Raw genomic sequence first — 15,664 nt, 5'->3', positions numbered from 1 at the left:
ACTCCTCAAAATCACGGACAGCCAATGAAAGGCCGCCTCAGCATCCTGACCCCGCCCCCTCCGCTCTAATCACCAGGGTTACAAAACACCGTGGAACATCTATAGGAGGAGGACTTGATCGTTTCCCGCTTTGCCTCCTGATTTATTCCGGAAAGTCTTCTTACAACGATTTGAATCAAAATGCTATTAAAGCAGGAACTCGGAATTAGTGAATTCCGGAGCTTTTACATTAGATTAAGGTATTTTTGTTGCCTTTGTAAATATGTACTTTTTATAATATAATACAAATAGACTTTATAATCAAAACCATGAAAATTAAAGCATAGATTATTAATTACCAATCCGTAGTTATTCTTCTGTCACGAGTGACAGACAACTTTAAAAATATTTAATATAATTATAATAATTTCACAAATTTAACATAGGCACAAAGCAGCAGCCATTAGTCAAATAAGTAAACACAGACAGGAAAAAAAAGAAAAGAAATATGGCTAGTATCTGTTTCTGTATTCTTGCCTTGGATTTATAGAGTTAGAGAATAAAGGTATAGCGAAAGTCCTCTCTCCTCTTCTGACACCCTAACAATGTGTGTGATTAGTCACCCTGAGCTGTTCTAGGACGCCCCCATGTGGAAAGAACACGCAAGGAAAAAAAAAGACAGGATTGTGACATGCTAAATCCTCAAAAATAACAAATTTTATGTGCATTTGTAAACAAACGTATAATTATAACACTATTTTAATTATACATTTGCAAGCATTCGCGTGTCAGACATAAACTTTTATTTTCAGTCTTTTGTAGAAGTAATTGCATGCAAAAACTAAGTTTGTTCTCACATTTTGTGACTGTTTTAAATTACATGTTTCAATAAAAGACATAACAGAACACAAGCTGCACAATGTAGACATGTTCAGCAAGCTTTACTGCTACAAGTTTAGAGATTGTTTATTAGAAATATCTTCATTAGTGTTTGGACCTTTTCCTAAACCCATAATGTACCATTTATCAAAATAAATAATAAATAAATAAATAAATAAATAAATAAATAAATAAATAAATAAATAAATAGCAAATAAAATTGGTAGCAAAGTACCACTTTTTCATCCCTTTGTCACATTTCTAACTTTAAATGATTGAGACTTGAAAAGCAACAAAAAAAGAGTTTGTGTTTTAGCCAAGCTCCTGCAGAACTAGGAAATACTGAAGCAGACTAAACACCCAGCGGCAAAGCCTGATCTCATTAAGATTACTCAACCACACCGGTTTTCTGAAATTACACAAAACGTAAACGTATTCACCATGTTGACATAAAAAAGATTTAGATAGGATGTCATGTTTAGACGATTATCACCTTAGGGTATACACGTGACTGAGGGAAAACAGCCGCCTCAGGGCTTTAAAACCAGAGCTATTTTTAGGCTTTTGATTCAGGATATTGTGTGCAAAACCCCGCCTCCCCCCTCAAAGATTTAGCATTTGGTTAATTTTTAAAAGAATGATTCCGTTTGCCTATGCGCCGCTGTTTTCATCACATAGTTTAATATACTGATGTTTTACACTCCAAATAGCTTGGATTCAGGGATCTTTCCTGTGAGACACATGATGAATAGAATATGATGGGCTTCTATGCTGATGGAAAGAAATAAAACAAAAAGTCTTTGCATGAACATTATTGAAATGATGGTAGAAGTTTCCCGTCTTGGACTATCTGTTATAGTTTCTATATCAAACTAATCTAGATTTATTCTGAATGAAGATACTATGAGATACTTCCTTAACCGTCTGTAACCTTTTCACAGAATCTCACTTTAAAATTCCCAGCAGTCCCTTTAAACGGTTTAAGAAAAAAGTATCAACATATTATTAAATCTTATCCATTTATTCAGGAATTCACAAAATATAGCAGTTAACATACAATCAGGACACACTCTGCTCTTACATTTACAAATATTAAAGACGTAACTCTGAATGTTCTTTCCATTAAGTATAAAATATACAGATTTTACCACAACAATGGACTTTCTTTGAAAAGCAGCTTCAAGCGAGTAGGACATCACGACAGGACATGGAGTCACACCAAAGTCCACCTCAGGTCACCGTGATATTTAGCATCCGATTGTGCAGAAGCAAAAGGTTTTCATACAAACATCTGTCATTTTTGTGTGATATGCCAAGGCTGAATACAACAGCTCCTTCCAACAGCTCCTTTAAGTTCTCGCCACAGAATTAGCTGGATGTTTCTTTAACGAGAGTAAAAGGTAAACATCTGTCTTGAACACCTTATGAACCACAGGGAAAGCCATAACCACTGCAAACGCATTCAAGTTCAAAATATATTGATCAGACAGGAAATATACTGCATACAAGTTGGCAACAGCTTGAAATGAGAAAATTAAAGTTTATCCATGAACTAAGCAGAAAAAAAGGAGTCACATCAGCAACATCTTGACTCACAGAAAACCAGAAAAAAAGGGAGATTTTTCTCACACAGGAAAGTTTAGTAATAAAAAAAAAAGCAATATGGCACATGGGTAAAATTATTGCATAATAAGAATATGGTCAAATCAAAGAAATGCTCCATACTCAGAAATCAGAGAAAACAATGTACATTTTGGCTAATGTTGCAAAGTATATATATAAACAACATCGAAAGAAAAGGAAGTAAGAACTCTGCAGAGAAAATAATAAAATTCAATCAGTTCAGGCACTCAGTATAAATATGTTTTCTGCAGCCTTCAAAGAGAGCTCATTCAAATGAAAGTGTGCTGCGATGAAGAAGGAGCTGTGTCGTCCTCTCCATCAGTTTCTGAACACATGCGGTAAAAAATTATGGTAATTCTTAGATATAAAAAAAACAACAGCAACGCACAATCAATCAACAACAAGTCTTTACATCTTAGGATGATACTTATTCTTTAAACATTTAGTAATTATAATGGTGAAAACGATAGACGCCTGATGATGTCTTGTAGCTTTTGCAACAAACCTGTTGGGTCACATGTGCTAAATTGTGCTGATGTGGAGGATTTATATCACATGCTGCTGCTGTAAGAAAAAAATCTTGAATTTGAGCAGATGTGAGCTGATGAAGTGAGTATCACCGAATGTCTGTCATTCTGTTCCCAGCTTGGCGATCAGCTCGTCGCAGATCTTGGTCAGCTCCTCAATTTCTTGATTCTATCAGGTAAGAAAAAAAAGAGAAACTTTGAGGTTCGCTTCAACAATTATAAACACATCAGTTCATTGTCATCCTGCAAATGAACTATATAGCACATTGCATAAAATTCAACACAGCATTGATGGTGCACAAAGTTTATTATAAACTACTTCCAAGTTGTGTACAGAAGTGTTGTGAAATCAAAGAAGCAAAGTATAAATTGAGCGAGAAACTTTAGAAAAGAAAGGTTCGTTTTTAAAAAACTAAAGTTCAGGACAAACAAATGTATGTCAGGTAGAGGGGGTTGTGTATGAAATTAAAACAGTCTTTTTCACATTTTAAATTAAAAATAGATATAAACAGCATTTGCAAAACAAATACAGCTTAGATAGGATGTTTGTTTGTAGATTCAGCTAGAATTCCTAAACATTGTGTTCTTGCCATTGCATTGACACAAATTCAAATACTGTTTATGTATTTATTTTTTTCCCTGGCTTTCTGAGTTGCGAAAAGAAATTTTAAAAATAACCAAAAATAAAATCTCACTAAGCTTCTTGAGTGAAGTGAAACATTGCCCTCTAGTGTTCAGTTTTATTGAAGCAGCACTTTGGAGAGTGAATTTACATTAGAGTAGCGGTTCTCAACGTGGGTGGTACCGCCCCCCAGGGGGCGCTGGCAGAAATCTTTACAAAAGGGGGGCGCTGGGATGCCTTTGGGGGGCGTTTGGTCGAAGGTAAACTTTACACCTTAGACGCAGAACAATACCAGTTTAGACTTTGAGCAACTTGGTAAAACTGTATTGTGTAACATTAAAACATGCTTGGCTGCAACTGTATTGATGGCACCTCTTCTTCTGTTCAGTGTTTGTAGCTTCTGTTAGCGTCTTGGCGCAGCTCCGTTCTCCTGCTACTGGTAGCTAAAATCACGATACCCTCACTGTGTATCCCTCTGAAAAACGAACCCATTTAAATAAAGAAATCCCTCCATGGGTGATACCACGAAAGAGAGCGTTCATTTTATAGTGTTAACACCGGTGCTGTAAGTGGTCCGGTATGAAACAGCACTTTTAAATTTCAATAATCAGAATACCAAAATTGTTTCCGTTGTTTTAAAAGGTTTATGTCAGTCTGCCTTTTCCCCATCAATACGCCTCCCGACCGCCCTGCACCTTAGGGGCTTATCAAAAAACATGAGAAGCGGGACATAAAACGGAGCGATGAACTAGATGTGAATTATGGCATAAAAACAGAGAATCCGACGCTGAACAGTGAAAAATCACATGATGTGAAACACATGACGATTAGGCGGCGCAGCAGGTGATGAGTGAATATTACTGATGGTCAATAAATGATAAAATAAAATTAGCAACAGGAAAGAAACTAAAGTGGACATAGCAATAAACCAAGAGAGGATAATACTAATCAAATGAAACTAAATGAAGAACAAAATGCAAGAATAAACTAAGAAACTAAAGTAAATACTAAGGAATAAACTGGTATGGCAAGACCTTTCGAGCAATAATTAATACAGAGGACTGTATGGCAAGAATAAACAAACACCATTTCCAGATAAAAGGTAAAATATTTTTGAAATGTCATGGGTTTGTTGAGATAAAGTACTGAGAATAAATATACTGCTCAAAAAAATAAAGGGAACAAACACTTAAACAACACAATATAACTCCAAGTAAATCAAACTGTCCACTTAGGAAGCAACACTGATTGACCCGACGAGGGTCCCTGTTGTCAGTCAGCTTTGCTTCCTAAGTGGACAGTTTGATTTCACAGAAGTTTGATTTACTTGGAGTTATATTGTGTTGTTTAAGTGTTCCCTTTATTTTTTTGAGCAGTGTATATTTTGCAGACCATAACAGTTAAGAACTTATCACTTATGTTTTTAATTAGATTAGATTTATTTATTTCTTCAATATTATTTTTCATGTCAGTGTTATTGTCATGGTGGTGTTCAGTGACTCCATGACACTTTCAATTTGACTCATTAGGATTTCATTAAGAACCAGATTTGTAATTTATGTCCAGTAAAACTATTAATCTATAAATCAATAGACAAGTTTATATAAAGATATAATCCATGTTTCTGTCTCATATTTGTATGGTATTAAAAGGATCTGGAACTTTTGTTTTTCCACTGAAAGCTCTGGTTTGCACAATAAACGCCATGAGACGCCACGAGGGTGAAGTTTTATGGATGATACTCTGATGTCCCATTCTCCTGAAGGCAGCACAGAGCTGCACCACCAGAAACTCACAGAAACACTGAAGAGAAGAAGAGCTATGATTAATGTAGTTACAGTTCTATCCATGTTTTAATGTTGCAGAGCTCAGTCGTTTTGAAAATAAATCAAAGTTTAAACTGGCATGTTGTACATCTTTTATCTGGTCATTTTGTGGAATATTTAACAACTAGAAAATGGCACAAAATAAGAATATTATTTCCACTCTGATTGGCTGCTCTTAGGCCTACCAATTTTAACTCGAATGTTCATTGCATTTTTCGTAGAAGCTTGTGAAAATAATTTCTATTCCCATGACTTTTTTTGTTCTCTGGGAAATTATTTTTGATGATAAATACAGAAACAAGCAAAAACATCAAAACATCTACAATAGTGATAGTAATATTAATGATAAAATAATGGTCAGTGCAAAGTAGCCTGCAAATTCTTTGGTGGGGGGCGGTGAGGGACCTGGATAAAGGCTAGGGGGGGCGCTGGCCCAAAAAAGGTTGAGAAACACTGTTCTAGCATACAAGCTTAAATGCATTTAATTGTACATAAACTAAATTAAAAAATGTCTTGGCATTAAAAGTTATATATGAATAATGTATTTGGTCAAGACTTTTCCACGGTAAACAATATTCCTAAACTCATCCAAGATATTGTCAGTAAAATTTATTTGTTTTTACTGCATACAACAGCAGCAATATACTAACTATACACAAGACTGTCATTACTTGACATAGTTGTACTGTTCAAAACTTTTCGGTTTGCTTCAGTAGAAATGGCGTAGTGTCTGGACATGTTAAAATGTTAAACTTTTTACCAGACGAAATCCTCACCACTTTCAAATAGTTCCCGTTTTTATTTTGTTCATTTAAATCAATGAGTACAAACAACAAGTTGATGAGAATTAACGTCCCTGGCAAGAGACCAGGTCACCAGTCTGTCGCAGAGCAACACTGAGACACAGGACAAAAAACTATGCACACACACGTAGGGAAAATTTAGAGAAACCAATTAACCCTGACAGTCATGCTTTTGGACTACGGGAGGAAGCCGGAGTACCCGGAGAGAACCCATGCATGTACAGGGAGAACATGCAAACTCCATGCAGAAAGACATGGAGTCTTCCAGGGCCGAGAATCGACCCTTCTTGATGCAAGGCAACAGTGCTACCAACTGCACCACTGTGCAGCCCACATTACAATAAAAGTATATAAAACTTTTTATAACCAGTACCTGCAAATGAACTGCAATTCAGGAGATGCTGCAGGTAACCAAACAAAAACCCTAAATCACAAATAAACAACCTGGTTGTCCATTACAAAAAGAAGAAATACATTCCAGGTGAGTAATGTCTTTTTTTCTCTTCATTGCAGGAAAGAAGGTCCAAAAGACCAAACAGAAAGTCCCAAGACCCCAGGTAAGGACCTCACTTTGAGGAATCAATTTAGTCTTTTCTTTTATCATGTTTGTATTAATTTCGTCAGATCAGTAACCTTTCTCCTCCTTTTTTGCAGGAAGACAGCGAGGCTTACCCAGCGTTTCAGTTTCCACCGAAGAAACAATGTAATGCCCAGGTAAGTAAATCAATTTCAGGAAATTAAACAGAGTAAACAACTCTATTTTACCCTCCACAGGTCAGGCAAAACAAGCGAAAGTGAAAAATTATCCGTAGAGTTGTTTGTAGAACCTCCTCATCCTCAAAGGATAACAAAAAGGATAACAAAAACCTTTGTCCATCCATTCATTTTCCTCTGCTGTTTCTGGGTCATGGAGCAGCAGCTTCAGAAGGTAGGCCCAGATTTCCCTCTCCCCAGCCACTTCTTCCAGCTCCTCGGGAGGAACCCCAAGGTGTTCCCAGGCCAGGCGAGAGACATAGTCCCTCCAGCGTGTCCTGGGTCTTCCTTGGGGCCTCCTCCCGGTGGGACGTGCCCGGAACACCTCACCAGGGAGGCGTCCAGAAGGCATCCTTACCAGATGCCCGAGCCACCTCAACTGGCTCCTCTCGAAGTGGAGGAGCAGCAGCTCTACTTTGAGTCCCTCCCGGATGACCGAGCTTCTCACCCTATCTCTAAGGGAGAACCTGGACACCCTGCGGAGAAAACTCATTTCGGCCGCTTGTATCTGGGACCTCGTTCTTTCGGTCATGACCCACAGCTCATGACCGCAGATGAGGTGGGAACTAAGATCGACTGGTAAATCGAGAGCTTCGCTGTGTGACTCAGCTCTTTCTTCACCACTACAGACTGGAACAGCACCTGCTTCACAGCAGACGCTGCCCCAATCCGCCTGTCGATCTCCTGCTCACCTTTTCCCTCATTTGTGAACGAGATCTCCAGATACTTAAACTCCTCCACTTGAGGCAGGAACCTCCCAGAGACATTCCACGTCCCAAGAGCCAGAATCTGCAACTGAAGATCATCGGGAACCCCCTCCCACAAGCACCATCCATATTCATGTTTACGAAAAGAGTTTGTACACAGCCAGTGCTATTCCTGCAGCTGTGCCAAACCCCAAGCCAAAACCCAAGCCGCTCGTGAAAGACTCTCCACAGTCGGACAGGAAAGTCCACATACTCCAGGATGGTTGCTGCTGCTGCTGATGCCTCACTTCTGGTCTTAGATGTTGCAATATAGCCTCTTCCATCTCTTCTTCTTCCGACTCGTCCAAGTCATAAAATTGTTTGATTTTCTGCATTAATTCTGCCATTTCTTCCAGCAGCTCTTCTGCATTTAAACTATGTAATCTTCTTCGTTGCGTCTTTATATAAAATTCTTCTAGCTCCTCAATAAATTGTGGATCCTCCATTATACACGTTTTGCAAGTTGTCTTTCTTTAGTGCTTGACTGAAAGATCTCTTGGGGAAAAGTTCAAGTACTTAAGACTGTTTTATGATGTCATAACAAGAGAATGGTATTATGACATCACAGAGAGTGATGTCATAACTGACATATACTTGCATTTGCATATATTTATGCATTTTATGAAATATGTTTATATGGTTCTTTTTTGCATACTATTGAAATATGTTTAATCTAGGTCAGTGTTTTTCAACCTTTTTTGAGCCAAGGTACATTGTTTTAATTGAAAAAATCACGAGGCACACCACCAACCAAAAATGGAAACAAAGATACTTTGTAGCCGCCTATATTACATATATAGTCATTCTTATCAAAGTGTCTTGAATAAGAATCACATAAATGTCACATAAACACAAAAATGTATTTTTATCACATTTTACATTTATTTCAAATTGCACTTAACATGTCCACTTCAAAAATACACCTGAACAGTGCCACAACACTGTGGTGATAAATTGAAAGAAGTTGTAGAAAAAGTGTTTTACAAACTAATCCACAAGAATTCTTATAGCTGGAATACAGAAAATAATTCTTATTCTGAAAGAAGCAATAATATTTGGGAAACATTTCACTTCATATTCACTGTTACAATATGAAGAGTTGCTTGTACAAAATGTCAATATCTGTATATTTTACCCACCTGGTGTGAAACCTGTGCATGTTTGGATGAAAACAGCTGATTTCCTGGCAGAAATTGAAGAAAGACAAAGCTCTTCCTCAACAACTGTTTCTCTCTCTGTTTTTAGTTTTTATAGTAGCCAGGCTTGAGAAGCTCACTTCACACAGATATGTTGTGGGAAATGGACCCATGTTCTTTCTAACTACTGCTGAGCTTCTCTGTCTTTTCCATCACTGTCATCACAGTCTTGCTAGATACGATGCTCTCACTCACCATGTCACTCACCGCTACCTGTAACATTCATGTATCACTAATTCTCGTTTTAATGTAAAATGCTCTGTACCTATTGCCATCTAGTGGTAAGAAAATTACATGATTATGCAGCTAGTCTCTACTACAGCAGACACTCGAAGATGACCCAGCAGAGGGCTGCGTCCTAATAAATCTGGCTGACGCAGCACTCCGTCTCCAAAGCCGAACCATGGTTTCGTTCACACCAAGCTTAAGTGCAGCAACTCCATTTCCCTCCTGTAGTGCCAGATCGACAGCCCTCAACTTAAAAGCTGCATGATGAGTTTGAAAACATTTCCCTGTCATGCCTGATGTTAGCATGTGGTTGTTCTAAATGAAAATTAGCGGGTTCTTCTTTGATTTACAATTTTGACTTCTAAAGATTCACTTCTTGCTAGAGAGCCCCCTGGTGGTTGAAGAAAAATCCACAGAAAAGCTGCACCGGGCTACAATCCGCATGGTTCAAAGTTTAGGAAAAAGGAGCAGCTTATAGTCAGGAAAATACAGTACCGTAGCTGAAATTGAATAATTTCCACGGCACACCTGACGATCACTCACACTAGTGTGCCGCGGAACAGTGGTTGAAAAACACTGATCTAGGTCATGCTAGTTCTGCTGTTATATTGTTTTTGTCGTGTTTTAATTCTTGAGAAAGTGTGGTGGGAATTTCCCACACAGTAACATTATGGCTCCTCCTTGCAGGAACTTGCTTTTTCCCCAGACACTGACCTTACCTCGACGCCCGTTGTGTTTTACCAAATCTCTTTCTTGTTGTTACAGACAGTGGCGGACCTAGATTTTTAAAGTTGGGGGGGCCAGGACTACGTCTAGGGGGGCAAAATTTAAAATGTGTGTGTGCACACACACATATATATATATATATATATATATATATATATATATATATATATATATATATATATATATATAATTTAAAAAAATAACCAAACTGAATATTTGGTTATTTTCTAAGCCCCTCTGTCATTTGACATGTTATAATTAACACCTTTGACTGCCGCACATGGAGACATGATAGACTTTACGCAAAGAGTTCATCGCAGAGGAAACTAAAATCAAATAAAAGATCCTTTCTGAATATCATCTCATGGACACTGAACTAAATGCGTCTTTCTGACCAGGAGCTGACAGCGTGTTGAAGAGTTATGGACACCTTGGTTAGGAAGCTCTGTTTGGACAGGTAATTTGACAAGTAACAATAGTCCGGGTCGGACCAGAATTATTTGGACTTATACAAAGTTTTATACATTTTCTTTTCATATATTTATTATTGTTTTTCTTCTTTAGATATTAGGCTGACTTAGAATGATTCCAAATAATGTACAGGAATAACCCGGTGCTGTTACATGCCAATCATCAGGGAGGGCCACTGGGGGGGCCAATCAGATGACAGGGGGACCCCCCCAGGGTCCCCCCTCTGGCTCCGCCACTGGTTAATCAAACTGAGCTTTACATACACAGTTTTATACAAATACGGATCATTTATGTTCTTGCATTATTCCAAAGTGCAAGTTAATATAAACTAAAATATTAAAATAGCATCCAGTAAATAAAAGGTCAGTATTTATTTTCATCCATCCATCCATCCATTTTCCTGCACCCTTGTCCCTCAGTGGGGTCGGGAGGGTTGCTGGTGCCCATCTCCAGCTAACGTTCCGGGCGAGAGGCGGGGTACACCCTGGACAGGTCGCCAGTCTGTCGCAGGGCAACACAGAGACACACAACCATGCACACACACACTCACACGTAGGGGCAATTTGGAAAGGCCAATTAACCTGACAGTCATGTTTTTGGACTGTGGGAAGAAAACCGGAGTACCCGGAGAAAACCCACGCATGCACAGGGAGAACATGCAAACTCCATGCAGAAAGACCGGGGCCGGGAATTGAACCCATAACCTTTTTGCTGCAAGGCAACAGGTCTACCAACTGCGCCACTGTGCAGCCCCTAGTATTTATTTTCATCATTCAGCTTTTAACTTCACTTCTGAGCTTCTGCTAACAGCTGGAACCAGGGGCGTCGCCAGGAATTCTGGGCCTCCTAGCAAAATATTAGATTGGGTCACCCTGCGCAGCTGCTGTTACAATTTTTTGAGTCTTTTTTTGACCCATAATTTTTTTTTACAATTTTAAAGGCTTTCAACTTGCTTTCTTTGTTTCAATACCGATACTAGCACAGTATTTACTGCTCATCAATTTTACATGCAACAGTCCACATACAGTATGCAAGTAGATTGCTTAATTTTTTTCTATTAGTTTTAGATTACTGAAATATCTCTCCCCATGAGCAGCAGTCATAGGCAACGTGTAAAATACATATAAAGCAATTCAGACTTCTCAAAAATGCTATGTAGTTGCATTTTATTCAGGCTGCAGTAAATAACTTTAATAAAAAATATGTTTTCTCCATATTTGTTAAAGCCGTGTCACCATGTCGTGACAGTTTGTTATGAGACAGATAATCATTGAAAACAATCAATCTCCTCCACCTCCTTCCTGAACTAGTATTACTATCTAAACTCAGAGCCTGGCACTTATACTCCATCATAAGCAAGTAACTGTGTAGCTCGCAGAAAAAGGCCAGGAAATAGACAAAACCTGTCTTTTTATTGTTAATGCAAAAATATTATACACTTTTCATCTCTTCTCATCTGACAAGCTGAACTATTAGCAATATTGCTGCAAATTTTTCCTATTTTTCCACAATAAATGTTAAGAATTATATACCTTGTGGAAAACTAAACTGAAGAAGCTGACAAGTAATCAATGTTTACAGTTCTAAAAAGTTTTAATATATTAAGTCTAAAAATGCAAATCCCAGTGAATCATTTGCACTTTTTCAAACTGAGTAGTCTTGATAAAATGTTAGTGATTCACTCATAAGCTGATTTTGGAAATTATTTTGAGGCTTAGAACAATAATAAAGTGGTTTTGATAATAAGGTCATACAATGTTGGAGCCAAAGGTTTGTGCGAATAATTATTAAATATGAACAGATCCGCAATAGTATTTCAATTCTGGGGAGGGAAGGGCACTGAGAAGGGGGGCGTAAAAAAATTATGATATCCAGGGTGGGCATGACGGAAAATAATTGAGAAACACTGTCGTAGAGGAGCCATTATTCACAGAGGCGCCACAACTCAATAAATCAATGAAAGAAAGAAGAACGACTTTAGTCTTTCAATAAATGATTTAATTAAAATAGTAAAAAAAAACTGATTACATACACCATAAACTAAATATGCTACATATAAAAATGTATTTGTTTTATTTATAGAAGCCACGTCTGTAATTAGCCTGCAGTTGAATTATTGTATAATTATGAACTGCATCACCACATGTATTTAAATGTTTTTTGTTAGATCTATTTGAGGATTTTAAGACTCCAGATTTGATGAAATTCTATTTATACATTTGACCAGTTTATATGCATTTAAATTGCAGAAATGACACACATTTATAATTGATTATTCATTAGATTGTGGCATTTTAGACGGCATGAAAATCATCTCCGTTCTAGTGCTAGTCTTACAGCATCAGTCGGTGATTGCCCCACTAAAATTCCTTTTATAGATGTTTCCAGTTGTACAATTTTGAATGCTGTGTGGATGTGAATTAATGTGTGAGCAACAGAGAACCTTAATTTCCCTACGGGATTAATAAAGTTTTACCTAACCTAACTTCTTACAATTTTGTTTTTTTTAATAAATACATTAATCCATGAATAAAAAAAAACCTAATCAAGAACTGAATATTGTTAGCAAAAGAAAAGAAGAAATCAATTTCCCTGGAAGTGTTTATAATCTAAACCATCCAACATTCTCCACCACTGTTTAGAGAAAAAATAAGCAATGGGAACCAGTGAGGCTTGTTGGAAGTGGTTTGAACTGTGTTGTGGAAACAAAAACCACAAATTGCAACAGGATTTGATTTGTTTCCTACGTACCATTTTAACAGTCACTCACTAAAGCTGAAACACGTTGCACTAAGCATCTTTTCTCACACTAGCAGTTGAGAAAGACAATACAAAATCTATATTTCCCTCCAACAAAGCGGTCTTCTAGCGCCCCCAGAGAACAGACTCACCAAGTAAAGTGGATCTGCTGTATATTTTTTTACCTTTTGAAGGACAGCTCTTTCAAGGGACTCCACCCTCATTTGCTCCTTCCTCAGGCTCGCATTCAGCGCCACACTCTCGGTATCGGCCTTTGCACGCACCTGGGCTATCTCCTCGTTGGCCCTGACGGGGAGGACGTTAACAACAAGAGGATAAAACTAAATGAAGGCAAATGTAATGCCTCATCATACAGATTTAAGTAAATCTTACTTGTCCAGTTTCTCCTCAGCGTGGAGTTTTAGCGTTTGATATCTCTGCTCCTCCTGCTTGATACGAAGTAGGTAATCTTGCGCGCACTTCTTCAACACCTCCTCATTCTGAATGCACGTTTACAAGGCGTGTCAGTGGGTGTTTACGTCACACGACTCTGTTCTACATCTGAGAATATTCATCACCAACCTTCTTGAAGCCCTCCAGGACTCCCTTCATGTTCTCGTACCTCCTGAAGAGATCTGCGAAGGATCTCTCCACGGAGTTCAGGTCGGCCACGGCCTGATCGCGCTCCAACGTCAGCTGCCTGACTGACTTGCTGGAGGAGAGGCTCTTGTTCTGCTGCTGGTCCTCTGCAAGCAAACAAGTGATGGCTTCAGAAAGCCTGCTACTGTCTACGATCATGTGATGTGTTAAGTAAAGAGCATCTTGGCAAACCGTCAGACACCAACTGTCTTTATGCTACCGAGTAGATGACGATAAATAACTGCATTCACACTCTTTGGACGTTTTAACATTTTGTCATATCAAAACCAAAAACTTCATGTGGTGTCAAAAGTGCAATGAGCATTTGCATTGAAATCTTTGATGTAGTTGTAGCTTTCTATTGCTAGAGACTCATTTTTGTGCCCATTTTTCTTTGTGCAAGAGCTCAGTAAACTTTGGTGCATTTCTAAACTGTAATCTTCAAGTCTTCAGTTGATTTAGGTTGAGTTTCTTTAAATCCAGACAAAAACTTTGTGGTTTTATGATGTAAAGCCCTGTGAACGGCCTTGTTGCTGAAATGTGCTACACAAGTAAACTTGATTGAAGAATTGATTTGTTGAAAATGTACAACTAATAATTGTCCTATAAACTGAACTGGTAGATCTCTGTAATAAGTAATACTCTTCTTTACTATTTGATATGGGTTTGTTCATATTTTAATTCATTAACAAAAAAAAAGTTAAGTTATTCCAAAGTTAAGTTATTCATGCTCATTAACTTGTTGCATAAGATCCCAGTAAAAATGCATGCAGGTTTAGGGTTGAAACATAAAAAAAAAGCTTTAAAATTTTCTGATTCACAGAAGAGATTAGCAAACTCATGGCCTAGTTGTATTGCGACGTCCCAGTAGAAGTGGACATTAAAAACCTCACAATGCGTTTAGTTCACTGAACTGAGTAACTTGACTCCAGCGTAACTGATCACGAGCTTCCTGAAGACTAGAGCTCAGGTGAAAGGTCACAAAAACAAGTACGAGGTGATGCTGGCAGCATGCAGGCAGGATGAAACAAAGGGAGATACCAAGTGTTTGCTTGTGCTCTTCATTTTAAAGTGACATACTTTAAAATATTTATTTTATTTTAAAACTCAGTCAAATCTGCTGCCAACACCTCTTGTGACTTTATAAATGGTAGAGACGTAGCCTACTATTGATCAGTCTTAAAAATGTTTCTCAGGACCACAGAGACAAAACATACGTACGTTAGATCAAAAGTTTGAGGAACAAACAAGAGTATGAAGAAACATCCACCACCAGGGGGCAGAAACTTACCAATCATCTGGGCAACTGTTTTTTCATACTCTGCAACTATTTTCCTGTCAAACAAAAAGCAGCCCAGTGTTAACTTTGTCTTAAAATCCCTCGTATTATTTTACCATTAAAAAAATAAATAAAAATAGTATCGTTCTAGAAAAGGAAGGAAAATTCTCATTGAAACAGAAGCTTCCCACCTCATTTCCATAACCTCCGCTCTGCTCTCCTCGTATTTTTGTTTCCACTGGCTGACCTCAATCTCCTTAGTGATGATCTGTTTTAAAGGAAATAGATAGATTCAAAATAAGGAGTGATATTCGGAACCAAAAAAAAATAAGTTAGACTTATTAAAGTTTCATTTTGTGTGCTCAGTATCTCTCTGCGTTTGTGCATGTGGGAGCGACGTACCTCCTCTCTGATCAAGGTCAGCACCGCAGCTTTGTCCATCTCGGTAAGAGGGACGCCGTCCTGCGATAGGGCTGCCGGGTCCGGGTCGTCACGGCTGCTCAGTTTTGCAGTCTGGTGCACTGATATATCCGTCTGCGGAAGATCACAAACACTAATGTGAGCCGTTTGTGTGGTATATGTGTGGTGTCAGGAAATCACAGTGAAAAACATTATTCAAAATTATGAC

General features: G+C 38.1%; 1 protein-coding gene across 6 annotated transcripts in view; it reads right to left on the bottom strand.

Annotated features, from left to right (window-relative positions):
- Positions 1–1,860: 1,860 nt before the first annotated feature.
- tacc1 (transforming, acidic coiled-coil containing protein 1) overlaps positions 1,861–15,664 on the bottom strand; it is a 38,657-nt gene continuing 24,853 nt past the window's right edge. For all 6 annotated transcript variants that reach the window (XM_081607301.1, XM_081607299.1, XM_017304818.2 and 3 more), the window contains 7 exons: positions 15,439–15,570; positions 15,228–15,304; positions 15,049–15,092; positions 13,701–13,864; positions 13,512–13,618; positions 13,304–13,424; positions 1,861–3,177 (listed from right to left, as the gene is read on the bottom strand). In XM_081607301.1, coding sequence (XP_081463427.1) covers positions 3,112–3,177; positions 13,304–13,424; positions 13,512–13,618; positions 13,701–13,864; positions 15,049–15,092; positions 15,228–15,304; positions 15,439–15,570 — 711 coding nt within the window. In that variant the 3' untranslated portion in view covers positions 1,861–3,111. The remainder of the gene's footprint in view (positions 3,178–13,303; positions 13,425–13,511; positions 13,619–13,700; positions 13,865–15,048; positions 15,093–15,227; positions 15,305–15,438; positions 15,571–15,664) is intronic.

Source organism: Poecilia reticulata, chromosome 5, assembly GCF_904066995.2.
Source record: "Poecilia reticulata chromosome 5, P_reticulata-male-v2, whole genome shotgun sequence".
In the NCBI taxonomy this organism is placed as follows: domain Eukaryota; kingdom Metazoa; phylum Chordata; class Actinopteri; order Cyprinodontiformes; family Poeciliidae; genus Poecilia; species Poecilia reticulata.
Note: the sequence above shows the minus strand (reverse complement) of the source record. Positions and strands in the feature narration are given on the sequence as shown.